An 18,054-nucleotide genomic window follows, 5' to 3' on the forward strand; every position below is an offset into this window, starting at 1 on the left:
ATCCCCCAAATGCTTGTTTTTTCTAGATGCAGTAAAATGTATCCATATGTGTGGAGTGTGTGTGTGTGTGTGTGGAGTGTGTGTGTGGAGTGTGTGTGTGTGTGGAGTGTGTGTGTGGAGTGTGTGTGTGGTGTGTGGAGTGTGTGTGTGTGTGTGTGGTGTGTGTGTGGTGTGTGTGTGGAGTGTGTGTGTGTGTGGAGTGTGTGGAGTGTGTGTGTGTGTGTGTGTGTGGTGTGTGTGTGTGGAGTGTGTGTGTGTGTGGTGTGTGTGTGTGGAGTGTGGTGTGTGTGTGGAGTGTGTGTGTGTGTGGAGTGTGTGTGTGTGTGTGTGTGGAGTGTGGTGTGTGTGTGGAGTGTGTGTGTGTGTGGAGTGTGTGTGTGTGTGGAGTGTGTGTGTGGAGTGTGTGTGTGTGTGTGTGTGTAGTGTGTGTGTGTGTGTAGTGTGTGTGTGTGTAGTGTGTGTGTGTGTGTGTGTGTGTGTGTGTGTATGTGTGCAGGTAGGTTGAGTATCAGGAATTCCATTCTTAGTACTCCACTCCAGTAGAATGGTCCACTTTGCAGATAACTAACTCTACTGAAATCTTTACTTGGATCCATTTAAACTTGTTCAACAGCTGTAGTTTCAGTAATTCCATAAAATTACCTCTTCTCTAGATGTGGAAAGTGAGATCAAAACTGTGGATATTGAAATCCGTGCAGCTTCTATCTGATCCACCCCTGTAACTCCAAAGAGGGTCAGGGCTCTTGATGCTTGAATGAATCTTCATCAGAAAGTTGCAAATAATCTCAGGATGCGAGAACTAAGCTCCAGACCAGTAATAGAGGGTTCCGTTTCCTGCTTGATTCTAACTATTGCTCTAAAACGCCTGTCAGAGGGCAAGGAGAACAGTGAATCTAGGCCAATTTTGTGTTCTCTCTAGCCTCAGTTTCCCTCAATGAACTTTCATTCTGGGGGTTCATGTCATCTCTATCCACAAATTACCAATGAGAGTTTTTGTGAAATTTACTTGAAATATTTTCCCAACATTTTTCTTGAAATGAATATTAGCGTCTGTATTGCGGGGCGGGGCATGCTAATATTGATTTATGTAACAAGAAATCCTCTAGAAATGTGGGCGTTTTCTGAGAGCTCGTCTGAGCCAATCACTTTCACAGAGATGTTTAATTTTTGAATGTGTCACGGCACATGGGTCTGAGAGCTTTGCGTCTCACCGTGCCCAGAGCCTGCCGTGTGTGTGTCCATTACCGTCACCTAGCTGATAGCCGAGCAGCGAGCAAAGTGACAGATCACGCCCAGCACAAAGATCAAGTCCCATTTTAAAAATGGTTTTCCCATGCAACTCTAAGAACCATTGATACTAAGTTGGAAATTTAGACACGAAGCATTAGGGAATTCATTCCATTCAAACATTTTGGTTTTTAAATTTTTGTATTTGTCTCTTAATTAACTGAACTGCTGAGTATACGTGATGACATTCTCTCTGCCCCATTGTGCGTCCTGCTCCCCACCGAGTCCCCTCCCAGTCCTCCCCCTCCTCTTCCCCACCCACTGTCCCTTCCCTACCCACCCCTCCTCCCCGACCTCGCTCCCCTCCCCACCCTTCCCATTCTCCTCCCCACCCCCACCCTGTGTCCAGCTCAGCCTCCACTGGGGAGATTCCTCCCTGTCTGTTTCTGTAGGTCCAAGCTCATCACCTGTTTGTATATCATTCCCTGGCCTTCCTCCCTGTTTTATCACACTGCCGCCCATCCGTCTTGGTGTTTGTCTAGACATGTGATTTGGTTGTTCGCACCAGCTTTACCTCATATTTTAGTCTATGGGATGTCACTCACTCCCCTTCCACAGCTGTGGGTCCAGAGGGGACCCTAGAACTCCAGCCCAAACTCAGTTCCCTGTGTACAGCCCAGACGCACCGCCATCCCTGGAGGTGACGGGAGGCAGCCACCAGGACAAGGAGCTCCCAGCCGTCCCTCGTCCCCTCCTCCCCTCCCTGCTCACCTCCACCTGCTGGGAGAGGAGCACTTGCTGAGAGAGCTGCTCACTCACCAACAGAACAGGCCAGGGGATGCAGGAAGACTCGAGTGAGTTCTAGGAATTCTAACCGAGGGCACCTGTGAGCAAGGCAGGGCCAGGCCACGCCTGGGGAGCCGCCCGGGCGGCTCACTCGGGATGTCTTCCTCCTGCCCGCCTTGCAGAAGCACTCTCACATTGACGTCGGCTCTCCTGCAATGGAGCTGCTCTGTGAAAGTCAGTCTGATACGCCAGGAGAGCCTGGGATCGTTTTCTGTACCCAGCATGGTGGCCTCAGGAGAAGAGCTGCAAGGCCTGTGGCCGTGAGCTCAGTCAGCATTCCCTCCCGGGCCCTGAGCCCCAAGGCTCGTCTTCTCAAACGCCCTTCACAGAGAGGGTGTGCAGCAAGCTTGGAAGTGCTGAAGATAAACAGGATTACTCCCAACGTCCTCAAGGTACTTTTCAGTTATGAGGATGGTTGGGATCTGGCACGGGTGTCACGGGGTGTCCACAGTGTCCTCGGCATGGCACAGGGGGCTGAACTCCACCCTTCCCTCAACAAGTGCTGAGGAAAAGGAAATCTCAGGTCTCACGCAGACACGGCTCGTAAGCCTGTGTCTTCTGGGAACCAGAAGCTAACTTGTATTTTTTTCCTGAAGCAATATTTATCATAAAACTTTGCTATGAAATTAAATGTTTTTGCTATAAATCCAATAGTTCCATTTAAGTATGTAATTAAATAAACACTGCATACACAATGTGTAATTAAAGTGGTTCTGAATTGCTCATTTGTTGAAAGATCATTTTATGATCCTTATTATGTTCCAGCACTTTCTATTTCACAGGACAGTAAAGTAGTACTTTTCATTGCATATTTTTAATTTGGTGAGTTGTCCGCTAGTTTTCTGTGTTTGCATGCTTGGTTTTCAAAGGTAGGAGTCATAGGTACATCGTGGTGTCTGCTGTAATTAGACACGGTGTATTTCTTCTGTGAGAACATCCGTGTGTTACATACATGTTTGCATGTATGTAAGTGTGAAAATCCAGAGAATATCCCAAGATAGCCAGAAACTCAGTATCTGTCATCTTCTTTACCTTGCTGCTTTTTGATTTGAAATAAAGCAGAGCAGTTCCTACTAGTGTTTGTTCTTAGTTATATGGTTTCATGTCCTATCTTTTTAATGATAATTCCTGGACTGGAGAATTACTTCCACTAATAGCCAATAGACAAGAACCAGTGGGGATACCTCTGCTGCTGTTTTATGCTGCAAAAGGCAAATGACAAGTACTTATGGCCATTTCTGTTCCTTACTGCTATTTTCTTTGGGAGATTGAATCAACCTACTTTACAACTTTTAGAATGTCTTATTTATGACCATGTTCTCTGAGGAAGGTCCATTATAAAATCAGGTCACTTGCTTTATAAATCCCCACAGAGAAATGCAGCCTCCCAGCATCTCTTGGAGAGTGGGAGGGAGTGCCGAGGGAATGTAGGCGTGTTCGCTCGTAACGTGCACAGACATCTTTCTTCCTGGAGTAACACCTACGTGTGGGGCCGAGGAGCTGCTCAGCTCTTCTCTGGCATGACTGAGTACTTAGTGTCCTCTCAGCATCAGTATGAGAGAACGCAGGCCGTCCCACACCCCAGCTTTGTAATTGTAATAGCATTTAGAGCCCGGCGTTTGGAGATTAAACAACCAGGCTTCTCAGTAACTGAAAATATTGAGTATGTGTTTATCTGCTTGTTTGATACTGATGTGTTTGGTTCATATTTTACCCACATTTCAACTGTGCTATGGGTTTTCTTGCTATTGAGTTTTGTGAGTTCTTTAAACATCCAGGGACTAAGTCCCTGATCCTAGATGTGCCTTGTGCATATTTTCTTCTGCCTGTGGCTTGCCTTTTTAATACCTAGGCATTGATGGACATTCTGTGGGGGTCATTCCCCCCAATCCTCCTGTTGGGAAAGAGAGGCTCCTCGCTGACAGAGCCCTACATCTCCTGCTTTCAGACTTCCAGTCCCCTAAGTCTCACTGCCTCAGTATCCCCAGATTCCCCGCTCCACCTCCCTTGGCAGCTCTGCCAGAGTCCCCTCCTCCTCGAGCCCAAGCTTGGAAGCCTGGTCAGGGGGTGGCCGGACACACCACTAATGACACCAGATGTGTGTGTGATACGTCAGGGCTGACACTCATCGTCAGTACAGTTCTCCCAAGGATTGGTTGCTTTCTCCTTGTTTCAAATTAAGTATTAAAATGTAAATGAAAAGTAAAAAAGTAAAGGTTGATTTAAACTGACAGGAACCATCTTTATCTACAAGGAAGATAATTAGCAGATCTCAGCTGTCTTTATGTGATGAAGTTATGCATAAACTCTGGCAACAGGAAGGTAACAGGGTAGATCTTTGACTACATCCTTCCTTGGACAGCATTGAAAAAAGGACAGTAGAAAAGAAAAGTTAATTTCTACCAATCATTAGCAGTTTGAGGAACCCATGATTTTGCTATTATTGAATAAGTGTATTTTCAGAGGCAGAACTGTGAAGATTAAGTAGCCCCGATTTGAGATACTTCTCAAATTTTCACCACCAACATAGCACAGGATGGGTTTCTATCTTGGAAGCCCATTCTCTGAATCTCTAAAGGAATAATGTATTATAGCAGGTGGAGTTGCAATTAGACTTCTCCAAGAGAATGCAGATGTGAAGAGCATGCATTAATATGATGAGTCCCACATACACGTGCGCACACACACACACACACACACACACACGGTGTATTTTATATGAGCCTGTTCACCTTGCTCTGTGGAGCACTACTTTCTGAAATATTTACTTGCTGCAACATTCTGTTTCTTTGTAAAATACCTTCCCAGATCCAGCCCATTTCTCATGCACTTCCTACAGCAAGAATTCCAGCCTTCCATATCTCTCTGTCCAGTGGAGCCACTCAGCTCTCCTGGTTTCAATCGAAACTAGATGGCAAAGAATTCACTCTCCAGCTTTCTACTTATAACTGCTGTGTGCCTGGCTCAGCCAGAGAAGCTCAGTCTATAAACATATTTCCACAGATATGAAATGCTGGGATTTTTGTTCTGCTTTATCTTCCCAAGTATTCTTTTTTCCCGGTGAATTGAAAGAGTATTTTGTAGAGCTGAGTTTTCACATTAAGTCAAGGGTGACATTTTACTCTGGTACTGCTCTTAATATTAAAAATATTTTATATAATGACTTTAGCATCACATTTGGCATACCAATCTTAAAGAATTTCAAGAGTTAACACAATTATAAATGCTAAAGTCCATGTGTCAGATATTTAGGAAATATATGTATTTTGATGACATGCATAAATGCCAATCCATTCGTTTTTCTGGTATAATGAATATTTGGAGATACATGTGACTCAGATTATGAAAAAAAAGGACAAAACAAAATAGCTGAGCCAGTTTCTAAGAAATATCCTCATTCTGAGTACAATATGGCCTAGAATCTTCTATGCTTAAAGAAAAAAAACCTTAGCAACATTAAATCATTAGGTAGCAGCATTAAATCATTAGGTAATATCAATAGAAAAGAACACAAGTGGGAAGTAAATATCAATATAACTCAAAGCAAATATCACTGAAAGGTAAATTTGAGTTTTTTCTTCTGTAACCGAGAGTGAGGATAAATCTGCCCCCTTACAGGAAATGATTAATGAGCCAGTTTTGCTGCTTGGCTTTTGTGGGTTTTTCCTTTTAAATTAAGTTAGTTAACATTAATAAGTAATGTTCATTTTAAACACGTGAAAGTTAGAAATGAATCTTCACAACTGTTCAGTTTAACTTTATACCAAAATAATGACTAAGACTGTCCATTAAGGAGCTATTCAATATCTGTTTCAAGTTTTCAGTTTCTTTGCTTTTCAGTGGTTCTGGCGCTTGAACTGAGGTCAGGGTGCTCTCCCTGAACCAGGGTCCTTCTCTCCTTCCACCCAGTGTCTAGATTGAGGATCTGTATTTTTAAATTAGGGTATTATTACTGGAAACACATATTACTAAAAGGAAAATTCATTCAAAACGTTGTGCTCCGTACGGCCCTGGAGGCTCGTTCCTGTAATCCTGTCTATTCCGGAGGCTGAGATTTGGAGGATCATGGTTTGAAGTCCACCCAGGCAGATTCCGTCTCCAAAGTAATGAGCAAAAGTCTGGATGGGCAGCACAGCCAAGTAGAAGCGCATGAGCTCTTGAGAGTGAGGGCCTGAGTTCCTCTGCTGGTACCAACACAAAAACAGTCATGCTCCGTGAAAATCCACTAATAAACTGAGCAAGTGTTGGCCCTCAGGAGTGGGCCTGTGCCGTACTTTGAGTTGTAGCATTAGGTTTTGGATTCATAAGTCAGGGTAGGAAGGAAAAGACACAATCTGTATCAGTGTAAAAAGAAGGCCATGTGTGGGGTGCCGTTTGCACTATCTCGCTAATAGCAAAGCAGCAGGGAACAGAGCAGGTAAAAGCCAGATTTCTCTCGTTCACATAGCGTTTCCGCAGCAGGGCCTCAACCTCCCGGGATGAAGGCCTGTCAGGGTTGTGTTTGCTCCGTGACAAAGGCCACACGGGTGTCCTGGGGCCTGTCTGTCGATGATCCTCTCTCCATACGAGACAGAGCCCATTGGATGGTCCACACGGCACAGTGTCAGGCCCAGAATGGAACAATGGTGCTGCAACAATGGCTTTGGGTGACTGTTGCTTTCTTGTAAGATTACTTAATCTCTTCTTCAGTTTACTTGCCTGTAAAATCCAGAAACACAGCCGGCTTTAGGCTTCTGGGGAGGTAAATGGTCCACTGTTAAAACCCTGGAGCCTAGCACCAACTCCCTGGATCATAACTCCATGGTTTATTATCCAAAACTCGCAGGCTGGCCAGGAGCCTGGAGGAGCACTGGTCCTGAGCACCTTCTCCTCACCACCGGGGCCTGGGATAGAAGTGCAGTAGCGGCCGGGTGCTGTGTGCCACGCTCTCACAGGGCCACCAAGGTCTCCCCGCAGCACTGCGTGCACCCACATCAGCTGGCTGAGCGGGCGTGGGCCAGCTGTGCACGCGCTCATCCATGGGGAACACGCCACAAGAGGTGGCCATGTGACTCACAGGCAACCGGAAACCCATGACGTCCCATGCGCCCAATTCCAGCGCACCTGAACCCGCACTCAGCCCAGGGTGAACCGGCCCGGAGTGGGTGCAGGCCTCTCCGGCGGGAGCCGCTGTGAATGTTGTCATGGCAACCTGAGCGACAGCAGATGATGGCATCTAGTCAGATGTCCTGAGGAGTGTGGCTGCGACAGCAACCAACAAAGTTGGGTTTGTCATCATGTTAAGGAGCTACATCTTCCTTACCAAGTACTGTAGTGAACAGTACCCGCTCCGGCTTACCCTCTTGGTACTAGCCAACGCAGGATGTGACTCAGAATGACAAAGGTATACAATATTTTTAAAAACTTCGAAATGTTCTAGAGAAAAATACATTTTTATAGTTTCAAATTTTTAATTAGCAAGGACAATATAGTGAGCGTCTTCAAGTTTATCGAGGCTGGTACTGTGCAGAATACCCAGTACTGCACCTCGTCCCGGGAGAAGCCTGACCGCAGAGTGACCATCATTTACCCACAGCATGAGGCGTGAGGGGCGCGGGGAAAGCATTCATTCCTGCTCTTGTCTGGGGTGAATCGGGGAGGTCCCCTGGGTCCTGCCGGCGTGCTCTGGTTCAGGGGAACTCACTAGCAGGCAGGTGAGCTCAGCTGAGAACTCAGCTGAATTGAGCGCCCAGTTCCGTGTACAGAGAACACAGACTAGCCCTGGGACGAACGGGTTCAAATGCTATGCACATTTTTCTCTTTTTCTTTCTTTTTGTTGTTGTTGGTGGTGGTCGCGGGGCTTGAGCTCAGGGCCTGGGCACTGGCTGTGAGCATTTTCCACTCAAGGCGAGTGCTCTACCACTTTGAGCCACAGCACCACTTCCAGTTTCCTGGTGGTTAATTGCAGAGAAGAGTTTCAGGCTTTCCCGACTTTGAACCGGGATTCTCGGATCTCTAGGATTACCAGTGTGAGCCACTGGCACCTGGCTTATACCAATTTTTCAAATGGAAGAAAACTGTAAAATTTTGAAAACAAGTAGTAAAACCATGAAGGCCACAGCAGACCACAATCTCCCAAGAGGTTACTAAGACTTTCTTTGCCTGAATTACGATCTTTGCCTCAAATAATTAAAAGTGATAGTAAGCTCTTAGCTGTGACTCTTAAGTACTAAGCAGAATTAATGCTGCAGGAAGGCTGTGCGTTCATGCACCATCATCCATTCCTAGTCAAGAATCATTAAGCAGAAAGCTAAGCTTATACTCAAGGAAGATGCACTTAATTTCTTTTCCTTAAAGGCCAATCAGTCCCCTCATTTGGAGGCTGTGCCAGTGCCTTTGCCTCCGGGGAGAAGTGCTCTAAGCCTCCTCCTGTCCAAGAGAGAGCACATGCCATCTCCTCTGCCCTGAAGTGTCCAGACTTCTTTTTTTGGGGGGAGGAGAGTCCGGTCATGGGGCCTGAACTCTGGGCCTGGGTGCTGTCCCTCAGCTCTTCAGCTCAAGGCTAGCGCTCTACCACTTGAGCCACAGCGCCACTTCCGGCTTTTTTCTTTTTGCTTATGTGGTGCTGAGGAATCGAACCCAGGGCCTCAGGCATGCAAGGCAAGCACTCTGCCACTGAGCCACCTTCCTAGCCATCCAGACTTCTACAGAGGAAACCTTTGCCTTCAAACACTTGGAGCATTAAGTAGATAGCAGTGATCATCTGCTTTAGAAGTTGACTTTCCCTCTTTTGTTTTTGTTTTTGTTTTTTGAGCTAAAGGATCATAAAAGAAAAAAAATCCTTTGGCTCAATAGCTTTTTTTATTATGGTTTTTTATGTGCTTTCTTAGAGAAAAGTTATAAAACTTGCTCCTTTCAGTTTCTAGCGGAGATATACAATGTTCCCTTCTCTTTGTGCAAGCCGCCGTGGAGCCATAACTGTATATACTTTCACATCAGAGGTAAAATTCATATCTCACTCATGAGGCATGCAGGGAGCACAGGAAGCACTGTAGACGGAACTACACTTTGTCTGAATAGTGATTTGTGGTCGGGGAGTACTTTTCCTCGACATCATTAAATCTTTGCAGCTAAGTATTCCTATGCAATGACAGATTGTATGCATGACTTCATCATCTGTATGAAAATGATCTCTTCAAAAGTGCCCGCAACGACGCTAACGATGGCCCAAGTTCTCCCAGTGTATCACCAAGTGATGCTTTCACCCTGTCACTGGGACAGTCACAGTGAAAGGTTTGTGTCAGTGTCCACGGCTTCCAGGGGCTCCATTATTAGTAATAGATATTCTTGAGCCAAATGGAAATACCACAACATTAACTAGAAATCTACCTTCTTAAAGTCGCGTTGCTCGTTGTATGTAGAAGTCACGCGCGTAGCTCAGCAGACTTCCAAGGGAATGGAACAAGGGGAAAGGTGCCATTTTCCTTTCCTGGCTGTCAGAACTCACATCTATGCTTCTTTGCCCAGCACACTGAAGTCCTCTACTCTTTACCTTTTGTTGTTGTTGTTATTGTTGTTGTTGTCAGTCATGGGGCTTGAACTCTGGGCCTGGGCGCTGTCCTTCAGCTCCTCAGCTCAAGGCTAGCACTCTACCACTTGAGCCACAGCGCCACTTCCGGTTTTCTGGTGGTTCATTGGAGATAAGAGTTTCATGGACTCTTCTGCCTGGGCTGGCTTTGAACCACGATCCTCAGATCTCAGCCTCCTGAGTAGCTGGGATGACAGGCATGAGCCACTGGCGCCTGGCTGAAGTCTTCTTTATGCCATCACATTCAGGTTATTAAGGTGGAGAAATTTGTCTTGGATAATATTGTCATGTTACATGTTTCAAAACTTGCTATGCTCTCTGATACATTTTCTGTTTTTAATTAACATATTATTGTGAAAAGGGATTTTATTGTACAATTTCCATGCCCAGATATAATTTAATTTGTCAACTATATATTTTAAACCTCAAGTGCTTACCAAAAAGGTGAATGAGTCAAGCTATTTCTCTAAGTTGTCACAGAAAGCATAAATATGGGTTTCCAAGATGCCTGGAATCCATCAGCATGGCCCACAGCGCTGGACCAGCGTCATTTAACACTGGCTCTGTAATTCAGGAAGCTGACCCGGTGAGTGTCTAGGCACTCATCGGTGCTGGGCCATGCTTTCATGTTCCAAAGCTTCTAACAGCTCAGATGCAAACGGTTTAGGCTACTAGCCTTGAGGAGTCAAGAAAAGAAGGAGCAAAAGCAAGTTGCATGTCCAGGGGGAAGAGAAGAAACGTTTAGCTAAAGCTGAGCTTCACCTGTGCTCTGTGCTGCATTTGCTTGGAAATTATCTTCTGGTCAGTTTTGCCCTTTGTATTAGTCACATTATCGATACTATTATCCTTACTGTTATAGTATATCTTTCACCATTCCTGCTTGAATCTTACACTTTATTTCTTGAGTCATTTTGCACTGATAGTCTGTTAGAGACAGACTTGCCCAGAGTTTTGTTTAAATCTGAAATGTTTCCATTATTAGCAGTAAGCGTGTAAGATGTAAACTTCTATAACTTTATCATTTGTATAAAAGTGTGCCGTTTTCCTTCTCCCTCGGCGCGTGCTCTCACCTCCGCAGTGGCTCTCAGCGTGGGAGTGTCCAGTCGCCCCACAGGGTCTCCCCACCCCCACCCCCCGGCTCCTCTTAACAAATGTGACCAGTGTTCTGTGTCTTCGCCTCCTTCCTCCCTGATAGGCATCCTGCCTTCTGGATGGCCAGCCATTGTCGTTTCTCAAGAATATGCCATTGCTGTTAGGATGCAATGCAGCTTCTTTCTCTCCAGCCTCATTGTCTCTGTGTCCTTCTCTCTCTCCATTCTCCCCTTCTTGGGTCCCTCCCTCCCGGGAGGCCCCTCTGTCCTCGCTGTTCTATGTGCTGGACGTGTGCCAGACATGTGCCCCTGTCATCTGCAGGCCTGCCCACTGAGGCCACCTTCCCTCCCGCTTCATGCTTCCCGTGCCCTGCACCTGCTGGCTCATTCTGATAGGAAGCACTAACCTGTCTTCCTTGTCAAGAAATACTCTCTTCAGTTGTGTGTGCTTTTATATGTGTAGCACATTATAGTTTTATTGTCACATTCTATTTTATTTTAATCGATGCAGTTATTTTTATAGTCATTTAGAAGTATTAACATCTTATAGCTTTCTTGATCAATTTTAAATCCATAATTTTAATTCCTAGCCTTATTGCTATTAACGTCTATTATGAAAGTATGCATTATTCTGTAGCTGATAATCCCAGATGACTGAATAAGAATAATTGAATCCACTAGAACAACAAAATTAAAGTCAAATTTGACTGTTAAAATATAAAGATTGCCAAACATAGTGTTTAACTGAAAAGTGAAGTCTAACTGCCAGTCATGTAGGAGGAACAGATCAAAACAAAATGACAACAGGAAAAAAATTAAAACCCACACAAACTGTGAAAGTAAAAGGACAAATAGAAAAGGAGCAGGGGTGGTCCCAGGTGCCCCCCGTGACTCAGTGAGGCCTGGGACAATCTCCCTGAGACCCAGGGTCTGACAAGCTCTGCGAAGTTAAACAAGTTTAAAATGAGAGAGAATATTAAAAGCAAGCAATTCAGGGAGTGCCGAGCAAACCTGCTTAGGTCCAGGGAGAGATTAAATAAGCAACACAATAGCCTTTTTAACCCATCAGTACCCAGGAGCTATCCCGGTGCCGGGTAACACTGATGTGGCGCGAGGAATGGAGACGTGGGGTCAGGCAGCTGCGGGAACCACTGCTGCACTGCTGAAGACGACGTGGGTGGCAGTGCGTCTTAAAACGAAAACTGCTGGTGGCCTTCCTCCACAGAAAGCGAACTCACAGTGCATGCTTCATGCGCCACGTTGCTTATCACAATGCTGTATTACTGGAAAAACAGAACATAATCAGGTACCACATTGAAAGCCTGATAGAGGTGATTGGGTATTCCACTGCATTTCTGCAGTGGGATAATATGCAGCTATTGCTCAGAAGAACCCAAACCTCTATTCACTGTTTATGGTCTTGTGACTAACTTAAAGGTAGAGATACAGGGTTGACATTTTTTGAAAGAGTGATGAGGGGAAAGCTCACACAAATTGAACTTGCAGCGTGGGGGCAGCGTGGAGACGTGAGGGGCAGGAAGAGCCCCTCGCTTCTTTAATCCGCACGTCTGTAACCTGATTCATTACAATGAGTATGGATTGGCAACTTCTCCAAATCACTGCTGTCATTTAAAATACAACATCTTTGCAAATATCAAATGGAATGTGACTTTGGACTGTTTGGCTGGGCTGTGGAAGAAACGGAGCCTGTCACTGTAATCTCACTGTTCCCCGGCTGGCCACCGAGAGGGTCAGCCCGAGGCCAACCACGTGAGGGGTCAGCCCAAGACCGGCCACATGAGGGGTCAGCCCGAGGCTGGCCACGTGAGGGGTCAGCCCAAGACCGGCCACATGAGGGGTCAGCCCGAGGCTGGCCATGTGAGGGGTCAGCCCGAGGCCAACCACGTGAGGGGTCAGCCCGAGGCCGGCCACATGAGGGGTCAGCCCGAGACCGGCCACATGAGGGGTCAGCCCAAGGCCAGCCACTGAGATGGTCAGCCCAAGACCGGCCACATGAGGGGTCAGCCCGAGGCTGGCCACGTGAGGGGTCAGCCCGAGGCCAACCACGTGAGGGGTCAGCCCGAGGCCAGCCACGTGAGGGGTCAGCCCAAGGCCAGCCACTGAGATGGTCAGCCCGAGGCCGGTCACGTGAGGGGGTCAGCCACAGGTCCTCAGTGTGACTGCACTTCCCTGCACCCCATGGGCTGCGCCCCTCGGTCCCCAGGTGACCAGAGGGGTGACAGCCAGTGGCGGGCCGGCGGTCCCTGGCCGGCGTGGTAACGGTGTCTGCACTCCTTCCTGCAGCCCTGTCCCCACGATCACGTGGACGAAGGTGAGTGCGGCCATCCCTGGGAAGGCGCGTCTGCGCAAGTCGCAGGCGGTGCTGGAGATCCCCAACCTGCAGCTGGAGGATGCGGGCCTCTACGAGTGCCGGGCCGAGAACTCGCGGGGCAGAAACGCCTTCCGGGGCCAGCTGCAGATCTACAGTGAGTGTCCCCGCATGCACATGCGGCCAGCAGTGCCCAGAAGCTGAGTGTAATGCATGATAAAGCATCACAGGAAATGATCCTGCACAGAGAAACACTTTAACTCGGTCCGCACCCTTCATGGGTGTGTCATTTTCCTGGTAACCATTCTATAAACGTCACTAACTTATCCTACGCCTCAGCTTAGGCCGAGACTCACAATCTCTGTGGCCCACGCCCTGCCCCGCCAGTCCCCATTTTCAAGTTGTGCCTACCTCTTTAGGTAGGCCTCGCACGATACTTTAGCTGTAGAAACACCAATGTACTGTAAGAAGTGATCTAAAGTTGTAGATTTTTGAAATTTCTTCCAGAGGAAAAAAAAAGTACACTGAATTGAGCTGTTAGGAGAACTGAGTCATGTATGTGTTCACACCTCCAGAAGCTAGTGAAGTGGAGGTGAAAAGTAGCCAGTCCTGATTATGGTGGGTCCTATGGGCAGCCCGTGGTGTGGCAATTACTCTACACAGCTTACAGACAGCACTCGAAGTGGAGGAACTCGAGCAAGGGGATGCCTGTACTGCACTTGAACCCGTCTTCACCCTCGGCTGAATAATGTTTCCAGCATAGCACATTACTTCTCTGTGTCCAGCTGAGAGTCCTAAGATGAAACCTGATCTGTGTGGTTAAAACACATTGACTCCTCAACCCTTAGGAGCAAGGGAGAGGCCACCATGTCTAGCATTCATCAGCAGAGCTACAGAAGGCCTAATGACATGAGATAGAGAGGGAGAGTTTTCTGTACACACATCCGTTCCCTGAGGGGAGGTGTACCCAGGAGACAGATGGAAGCTCAAATGCATTGCATCTGGTGAGCTGCTCACAGCTTCCGAGTTTAAAGGGCCATGCGTCTCCCTGCGCCTGGCCTGGGAGAGGTGCCTGACAGAGCCAGACTAACGAAGGGCCCGGGGTGTCATCCCTCCAGGTGGGTGGGTTCCCCACAGTGCAGGCCCGGTCTGTGAGTGACAGCCACACTACCAATCAGAAGTGGGCCCCGGGCTCTTCCGTTACCTGCACCCTTCTAACAAAGTTGCTAGCAGAGCCCTGTGTGTTTTAGATCTCACATAACCGTTCATTTTGTTGTTCTAAAAATCTGCTGTGCAGCCTTGTTCATAGGATGGCCTGAGACAGACCCTTTCTTGGTACAATCAGTGTGTGGCAATGTTTTTGTCTATCACTGTCCTTTTGTGTGGTATGTTTTAGTTTTGGGCCTCAGAGTGGCTCATTAAATAATTTGCCACGTTTAAAAGGAAGCTTTGGTAATGCTGACCCAATCCTGTATGAAATGCAGCCTACATGTTGCAGGTATGTCACAAAGGATGGCAACTCACATTAAACCACCTTCATGTTCATGCAGTGTGATGTTCATGCAACAATGACATGGAATTGATTTTCGGATGTGGAGCCTCACTTCATTCTAACATGATCTGTTAACCCCCCTCACTTGGGTGGGGCAGTATAAGTGTGTACTTGAGAGCTTTTCTATGAAGGCAGTTAGCCACAGCTGTGTTCACCGCTGTGTGTGCATCCAGAGACACAAATGGAGCACGGCGTGTGGCACTGTCTTGGTTGCTCTCACTGCTGTGGACAGGAATGCAAGTACAGATGCCCAGCCCATTGCTTGGCACAGAGTTAAACCAGGGCTATTCCCAGGGCAAAACAGCCACATGCGAGACACCCACCTGTCACTGCCAGAAATGCCAGCAACGACGTGCTGAGAAGCTTCAGCTGGTCATTACTCAAGCGACCAGGAGTTGAGCTGATTAGCAAAGGACCTGGTGACTCCATGAGGTGGCTGTATACACCAGGTACTCACCAGGCTTATGCTGGACCTTGAATTCTAGGTAGACATTGGAACAGACAAGAAGAGAAGCCGGAGGCTTTATGTAGAGTGAGTAGTATAAGGAAAACAGAGTCTGCTTGGCAGTCGGCCACGAGGACTGTGCAGAGAGTAACCGAGGGTGGCCGAGCGGGGTAGGGAACAGGCCTGTGACAGGAGAGCCCTGGGGCCGCCAGCCTCCCCCCTCCCGCCCCGCTCCAGGGCCACGGCGGGAGACTGCGGGGAGGCTGATGGCAGGACAGGCGCAAAACCCAGGAGCTGCGTGGGAACATCGCTGTGTAGAGCTTTCAAATGGCAGCTCGGAGGCTCAGAATGAGCTTGTTTCATGGCCACTCTATGCCAAACAGAAACAAGCACACGTTGGCTAGAAAACCAGTGAACTTTAAACAAACTCCTGCCCGAGACCAACTGCAGGGCTCGGTGGCCAGGCTCTGCCCACCAGCCACGCGCTGGCTTGGACAATGGAGATGCTGAGCAGCCTGTCCTTAGTCTGGAGATCTCGGAAACCGAGTTTGACTGGAGCAGGGCAGGTCCGCAGCTAGCATTCAATAAGTGAACTTTCTTCTCTGCCTTCTGACCTGGCGTGGAGCCGTGCTGGCGCTGTGCTGTCACACTCCCGCACTGGAGAGAGGCCTCCGCCGCGCAGCTGAGCCCCGGCACTGGAGAGAGGCCCCAGCACTGGAGAGAGGCCCCAGCACTGGAGAGAGGCCCCAGCACTGGAGAGAGGCCTCCCTCCACCGCGCGGCCGAGCCCCGGCACTGGAGAGAGGCCCCAGCACTGGAGAGAGGCCCCGGCACTGGAGAGAGGCCTCCACACTGGAGAGAGGCCTCCCTCCACCGCGCAGCCGAGCCCCGGCACTGGGGAGAGGCCTCCCTCCACTGCGCAGCCGAGCCCCGGCACTGGGGAGAGGCCTCCCTCCACCGCGCAGCCGAGCCCCGGCACTGGGGAGAGGCCTCCGCCGCGCAGCCGAGCCCCGGCACTGGGGAGAGGCCTCCGCCGCGCAGCCGAGCCCTGGCGCTGGGGAGAGGCCTCCGCCGCGCAGCCGAGCCCCGGCACTGGAGAAAGGCCCCAGCACTGGAGAGAGGCCCCAGCACTGGAGAGAGGCCTCCATACTGGAGAGAGGCCTCCACCGCGCAGCCGAGCCCCGGCGCTGGGGAGAGGCCTCCGCCGCGTGGCCGAGCCCCGGCACTGGAGAGAGGCCCCAGCACTGGAGAGAGGTCCCGGCACTGGAGAGAGGCCCCAGCACTGGAGAGAGGCCCCAGCACTGGAGAGAGGCCCCAGCACTGGAGAGAGGTCCCGGCGCTGGAGAGAGGCCTCCCTCCACCGCGCGGCCGAGCCCCGGCACTGGAGAGAGGCCCCAGCACTGGAGAGAGGCCCCAGCACTGGAGAGAGGCCCCAGCACTGGAGAGAGGCCCCGGCACTGGAGAGAGGTCCCGGCACTGGAGAGAGGCCCCAGCACTGGAGAGAGGCCCCAGCACTGGAGAGAGGCCCCGGCACTGGAGAGAGGCCCCAGCACTGGAGAGAGGCCCCGGCACTGGAGAGAGGTCCCGGCGCTGGAGAGAGGCCTCCCTCCACCGTGCAGCCGAGCCCCGGCACTGGGGAGAGGCCTCCCTCCGCCGCGCGGCCGAGCCCCTCACCTGGGCCTCACTACCCGCCTCCCTGCCTCCCACGTGGACAGTCACCAGCGGCCTCCTCGAAGCTCCCACCGCCCCGGCCCCCCACAGATGATTTGTTTTGTTACATTTTTAGAAAGAGAATTCAGTTAAGTATCGCATGTTTCTCAGCTGTTTCCAACAGAAAGAACATGCCTGGAGGAAGAACGGCTTTTGCTCAGAGCTCTCACTCTGAGCGCCGGCCGGCGGGGAGGCCGGAGCCCGCAGCTCACAGACTGTACGGAGCCCGCACCTCACAGACTCTGTACAGTAAAAGCCCGCACCTCACAGACTCTGTACAGTAAGAGCCCGCACCTCACAGACTGTACGGAGCCCGCACCTCACAGACTCTGTACGGAGCCCGCACCTCACAGACTGTACGGAGCCCGCAGCTCACAGACTGTACGGAGCCCGCAGCTCACAGACTGTACGGAGCCCGCAGCTCACAGACTCTGTACGGAGCCCGCACCTCACAGACTGTACGGAGCCCGCACCTCACAGGCTCTGTACGGAGCCCGCACCTCACAGACTCTGTACGGAGCCCGCACCTCACAGACTCTGTACGGAGCCCGCACCTCACAGACTCTGTACGGGGGTAACAGTAACTCTGCCTTTTAGGAAAGGCCCCGGAGCCCGCACCTCACAGACTCTGTACGGGGGTTACAGTAACTCTGCCTTTTAGGAAAGGCCCCGGAGCCCGCACCTCACAGACTCTGTACAGGGGTCACAGTAACTCTGCCTTTTAGGAAAGGCCCCGGAGCCCGCACCTCACAGACTCTGTACGGGGGTCACAGTAACTCTGCCTTTTAGGAAAGGCCCCGGAGCCCGCACCTCACAGACTCTGTACGGGGGTCACAGTAACTCTGCCTTTTAGGAAAGGCCCCGGAGCCCGCACCTCACAGACTCTGTACGGGGGTCACAGTAACTCTGCCTTTTAGGAAAGGCCCCGGAGCCCGCACCTCACAGACTCTGTACGGGGGTCACAGTAACTCTGCCTTTTAGGAAAGGCCCCGGAGCCCGCACCTCACAGACTCTGTACGGGGGTCTCAGTAACTCTGCCTTTTAGGAAAGGCCCCGGAGCCCGCACCTCACAGACTCTGTACGGGGGTCTCAGTAACTCTGCCTTTTAGGAAAGGCCCCGGAGCCCGCACCTCACAGACTCTGTACGGGGGTTACAGTAACTCTGCCTTTTAGGAAAGGCCCCGGAGCCCGCACCTCACAGACTCTGTACGGGGGTTACAGTAACTCTGCCTTTTAGGAAAGGCCCCGGAGCCCGCACCTCACAGACTCTGTACGGGGGTTACAGTAA

At 49.9% G+C, this 18,054-nt stretch overlaps 1 protein-coding gene across 4 annotated transcripts in view; it reads left to right on the top strand.

The window, feature by feature from the left end:
• LOC138809815 (contactin-5) overlaps positions 1–18,054 on the top strand; it is a 463,911-nt gene that overhangs the window by 344,061 nt on the left and 101,796 nt on the right. For all 4 annotated transcript variants that reach the window (XM_069996830.1, XM_069996838.1, XM_069996810.1 and 1 more), the window contains exon 10: positions 13,036–13,217. In XM_069996830.1, the coding sequence (XP_069852931.1) occupies positions 13,036–13,217 (182 nt within the window). The remainder of the gene's footprint in view (positions 1–13,035; positions 13,218–18,054) is intronic.

The sequence above is a fragment of the Dipodomys merriami genome, unplaced genomic scaffold, assembly GCF_024711535.1.
Source record: "Dipodomys merriami isolate MVZ:Mamm:240054 unplaced genomic scaffold, mDipMer1.0.p SCAF_103, whole genome shotgun sequence".
NCBI lineage: Eukaryota > Metazoa > Chordata > Mammalia > Rodentia > Heteromyidae > Dipodomys > Dipodomys merriami.